Consider the following 5172-nt stretch of genomic DNA (forward strand, 5'->3'; position numbering starts at 1 on the left):
AAACGCTTACAGTTTTCAGGCCAATAAATAATAAGACGTCACCACTGAAACCTAAGCAACACAGGATGCATTTTTCTATGTGTGCGCAGCTGTCAAATTCCTCAAGCACGAGGAATTCCTTATCCACCTGAAGATCCCCAAAACAAGGGCTGCACACATGTTTTTTTTTCATAATTTACTTCAAAGATAGTGTATTGTCCATTTTAAATACAAAAAATGCTACATTAAATATACATATTAGTTTTTAATACAAATAGACTCAGGCGGCTGCAGCGTTTTAAGACAATTCTTTAGATGTTACATCTCGATTAACCATTCAGAAACTAAGATTTGAGGATAAGCATTTGACTCAGAAAATAACTGTCCTGGGAAATTCCTTTAGCAGTATTATTATCTTTTCATCTTCTTTTTTTCATTTTGTTTTTGCTTTTTTTAATTAAGCAACCACAAATAATAAATAATAAAGTCCGTGAGCTCAGAGTGGAGGCTGAATTCCCGTTTTAAATGTTGGACATACCTTTCTTGAGTTCATAAGGAGAGTCTTTACACAGCTCTAGCTGCGTTTGCCCTCTGCCCTTGCTGTCTCGCGCTAGAGCTTCGGCCCGATTCAGCGCGCTCTGATTTATTCCATTGAAGTGCGCGGCCGCTGCCACCGCCGCCGCCGCCGCCGCCGCCGAGCTTGCGCCCGCGCCTGCGCCTGCACCCGCACCTGTGCCGGCGCCGTGTCCATGGCTATGTCCGTGCAGGTGTCCGAAAGTGCCGTAGTTCGTGTAGCCCGCGTAAAATGGTGCCGTAGTGTAGTACAGGGGGCGCGAGAGTACGGCGCCGCCCGCCAAGGGCGCACACTGAGGTGACGTCCGGGTGGGCGACGGGTTTCCAGGCGCCTGGTTAGCTGCGGCCTGCGTCTGCGCCTCCCCGCTTCCTCTGCACCTGTCCGACGAGGTAGCGATTTCGGCCAGCGACCACAGTTTGGGTTTAGGTACGGACGGGGCAGGGGGACCGGCTGGGGGACCACCAGAAGGTGGAGGAGGTGGAGGAGGAAGAGAAAGAGGAAGAGAAGGAGGATGGATCACAGAGGTAACGTGGCCGACACCACTGCCGCCGATGAGCGCGCTCACGCCTCGCGCCACTGCCAGGCCTGCGGCCTCGGGCATCTTGTCACGCGCGGCCAAAAGCGACGGCGACGACGTGGTGGCACGCGCGGGGTCCCCAAGAAGCTCCGTGCGCGCGTCCGTCTCCTTCAGCTCCGAATCGCTTTGAAGTGGTTCTGCGTCTTTACCGGGGGTGTCCGTCGTAAACCGGTCACACAGGGCATCGCCAGGGTGGAGCAGCTTCGAGTCTGTTGAGAATTCAAGATTACAACCCATTGTCAGTTCAAGTAGATAATTAGAATGGTCTCGTTTACATGCACTTTACGGTATAGCTTGTGTAAATGAAATATTATCATTTTTTATTATTAAAGGTTAGGCTGAAAAACTCCAGGTGATAAATATCTAAAGAACGTCTACGCGACCTTATATTATAATAATAATAATAATAATAATAATAATAATAATAATAATAATAATAATAATAATAATAATAATGGAATTCAGCAGGCCAGCTGTGCCCTTATTATGAAGCTCAAGATAAATGTGCTGAAAAGCACCACACGTCACCAGCAATTCTCAGTCCATAAGAAGTCAAATGAGATGAGTTCAAGGTGATTATTATTTAAAGCAATTGTCCTATTATAAATAATATACCACCATTAACCAGCAATCAATTTCGCGCCCGGAGTGGAAACGACTGCGATGAAAAATTGATGATCCCCCCTCCTTCTCCCTCTCTCCCTCTCTTCCCTTCATATTTCTCCCACTCCCTTCCCTTCGCCACCGACCTGTCTCCGTGTCCGTGTCCCCCTTGTCCGCGGTCTTGCTGGGCTCGTCGTCGTCGTTCTTCTCCAGGTCGATGTTCTCTTCTTCCTCCTCGTCCTCGCTGCGGTTTCTCGGAGTCCACGTCATCTTGTTCTCCTTCTTTAGCCTCCTCCTGGCGTTGGCGAACCAGGTGGACACCTGGGTGAGGGTCATTTTAGTGATGATGGCCAGCATTATCTTCTCGCCCTTCGTAGGATACGGATTTTTTCGGTGCTCGTTAAGCCAGGCCTTCAGCGTGGCCGTGGCGTCGCGTGTGGCGTTCTTCCGGTATGCCGGGTCCCCATACGGGTAGGAACCTAAAGGCGCCGCATACGGGTGGTAGCCGATGGAACCCGCCATGCCCGACGTGTGGTCGTACGGAGAACTCTGTGAGAAAACGAAACAAAACGAAACGTGGGCACGTGGGGTTAACGCGAGAGTGTCCTCTAGAATACAGTCACACATATACACGGTGGGAGTTAAACGGGCAGCCAAAACTTCATGAGTTCGTATACACACACAAACACACTCCTACACACACATAAATAAACAAGAACATAACACTACAAATCAAATTATTTATGAGCCAAATTTCATATTTTATTTTATATTAATTTGATAAACGCCTCCAGCAAACAGATCAAAATAAACTCAGCAATTCTCACCACTGTGCAGATTGACCCCATTATTTACACCCCAGCCACTAATTCTTTTTCAACCTGTCCAACAGTGTGCATTCGCAAATATGTGTATTTTAAGCTAACGTTAATATGTATTTTTGCAATCTGCAAAATTTGCATTTTTTCCCTAATTATCAACATTATCCCATTTTCATTGTCTGTTTAAAGCACAGGATATAATTAAAAGCCAGGGGTCTGCCAACACATTACATTTAAATAAACAGCGTTCATTGCATTTTCTTAACAGCAGCATTTTGCTTTAAAAAAAAACATAAAATTACTCGAGAAATAAAAACATTTTAAAATTCAGATCCATTGTGTTTTCCAAGACAGGAAGTAACAAATTTTCTTTTCTTTGTTATTCTCATTTTATGTCACCCTAAATAAAACAATCTTAATGCTCTAAATCAATTTAACATATCAGAAAATCTACATATTTATATTAATTAGCTATTATATACAAATCGAAATTACATACATATAAACATTATGTATATATATTTGGTCAATATTCACATTTATACATTTTAATTACGGATTATTTAGGAAAACACTCGTTTAATCTAAACCTCTGTAAATGAAAAGGCTGAACGTCAGAATCCACTCACCACGTACGAGGTGAAGGTGGCGGCAGCGGCCGCGTCCGCGCCATACGGGAGGTGCGAGCTGTAGGCGGGCGAGGCGCCGCTGAACGCCGTGGAACCGGCGGCGTAGGGTGCAAAAGCTGAGCCCGAGGACGAGCGGCCGAGCTCCTCCGTGCGCGGCCCCGAGATCACGCTCGTGCTGTACGCCGGACACGAGTAGAGCGCCAAAGAGGCGGACGGCTGATACAAATAGCCCTGAGGGTACGCCATGACCAAGCTTGGAAAGAACCGCGATGGCTTCTCACTTTTTCTCTTACTTTTTATTATTTTTTCCTTGTCTATTCTTTTCTTCTTCTTTTCCTTCACCTTCCTTTACCCCTCCTCCCCGCTACTCTCTCGCGCGCGCTCCGCTCTCTTTCATAGAGTCCCGAACCGCGTCCGTCCTCCTCTTCCTCGCGGCAACGACGATGGTGGCGGCGCGAGCTGGAGAGAGAGTCGAATGCATATAGGCGGCCACTGCCGCTCCACCGGCTATGTTGTTATTTTTGTTATTGTTGATGTTGCTTTTCTTGTTTTTCAAGCTCCGGTCCAAGTTCTCGAGCCGCTGCTTGGGCGCCCGCGCGCGCCGCGTCTGTCATGCCGCGCGGGGCAGAAGTTTGAAGTTGTGGGAGGGGGTCTTTTTTCTGTTGTTTTTCCTTTTCTTTTCAGCTTTTTTTGAACGGAGCTGCTTTTCGGACGGGGCTTTTGCTCCGGAGAGTGTCCTGCCAGGATGCTAAGTTGCAAATTGAGGATTCTGACGCCCACTACGCGCCTCACGCTCCTCCTCTCGGGTGTAGTCATCGGAGGAAAGGCAAGGCGATCCTGCGCTAGGTTTACAGCTAGCTCTCTCTCTCTCTCCTTTTCTCTCTCTCTTTTCCTCTCTCGCTCCCTCTCTCACTGACACACTCACACAGACATTCACTAACAACCCCCTCCTTCTTCTCCCTCTCCACCTCCTACCCCACCCTCCACCCTCCTTTTTGCCTCTAACAAGCCTCATTGCTTTAGAGCGCGAGAGCCACTTCAGCCCCTGGATGGCGATCTCAGCGCGGGACCAGGCGCGAGCGAGCGGCTCCAACAACTTTTGCTTGTTTTCTAAATACGCGAAGAAGCCGTCACTCTCACTTGTTTAGTAACAAACGGGACTACTCTGAATGAGAAAGAGCGAGATAGAGCGCCTAAAAAATCAACAGAAGAACAGAAATGCGAAATGTGACGTTCTCATTTTCATCATTTTAAATCGAGTATATATTTTTGCTTTTTAGTTAATGGCAGCGATGATCGTTTACATGCATTTGCTCAGAGTTGGTGCACAAGGATAAGTTACATGCTGCGAACAATTGCTGCGCTCATCAACACATATGCACACACTCGGAGAGTTGTTGTAGCAGTACAGTGCACTGCAGTGCAATGCATTCAGTGTGTATTTTAACCCAAAGCAGAAATTTGCGCAAGGGCGCCTCTGGCTTGTGCAGAGCAGGGAGGCGGAGGAGTAACTTTTGACAGGTGCTAACTGATTTGTGCGCCGGACAGAAGATCCTGGAATAAACCAGATCTTCTTCTTCTTCTCCTTCTTCTTTTCTGTAGACTCAAAGCCTCGAGCGCAGACAGATTAATACCATATGAAGCGGGGCAAATCCGCCACGGCCAGGGTCTCTAAGCCGCTTTCATTCAACTACATATATGCCTCTGCGGTCAGGGATATCCCCATTTATTTAATTCTGTTTGCATCAACAACATATTGTGCACGCGGTTATCGTGGTTATTAAGCGAACAGAACACGTGGAATATAAACTTCTTAACTTATGAAAGCGTTGCAAATATCTGTCATAATATATACAAATAAATACAAAACTATAAAATGTGCATTGATTATTAATTCTCTTAAAAACATTTTAATAATTTATTTTATTATTTATATATATTTTAACTATTTAATAAACAAGTCACGTTTTAATTCGAAACATATAAACC

The 5172-nt window shown here is 46.2% G+C and overlaps 1 protein-coding gene across 1 annotated transcript; it reads right to left on the reverse strand.

Annotated features, from left to right (window-relative positions):
* Positions 1 to 229: 229 nt before the first annotated feature.
* irx5a (iroquois homeobox 5a) lies at positions 230 to 4102 on the reverse strand. Its single transcript, XM_049471253.1, has 3 exons — positions 3184 to 4102; positions 1880 to 2282; positions 230 to 1339 (listed from the first exon to the last, which is right to left on the reverse strand). Exons 1-3 carry the CDS (start codon positions 3427 to 3429, stop codon positions 501 to 503), a joined length of 1488 nt encoding a protein of 495 aa, XP_049327210.1. The 5' UTR covers positions 3430 to 4102; the 3' UTR covers positions 230 to 500.
* Between the last annotated feature and the right edge of the window lie 1070 nt (positions 4103 to 5172).

This window comes from Astyanax mexicanus, chromosome 23 (assembly GCF_023375975.1).
Source record: "Astyanax mexicanus isolate ESR-SI-001 chromosome 23, AstMex3_surface, whole genome shotgun sequence".
Lineage (NCBI taxonomy): Eukaryota > Metazoa > Chordata > Actinopteri > Characiformes > Acestrorhamphidae > Astyanax > Astyanax mexicanus.

Coding starts and splice junctions, on each gene's coding strand:
- irx5a (XM_049471253.1), bottom strand. CDS start 3,429: ATGGCGTACCCTCAGGGCTATTTGTATCAGCCGTCCGCCTCTTTGGCG. Junction 2,283..3,183: donor CCACCTTCACCTCGTACGTG/GTGAGTGGATTC, acceptor GTTTTCTCACAG/AGTTCTCCGTACGACCACAC. Junction 1,340..1,879: donor GGACACGGACACGGAGACAG/GTCGGTGGCGAA, acceptor AATTCTCAACAG/ACTCGAAGCTGCTCCACCCT.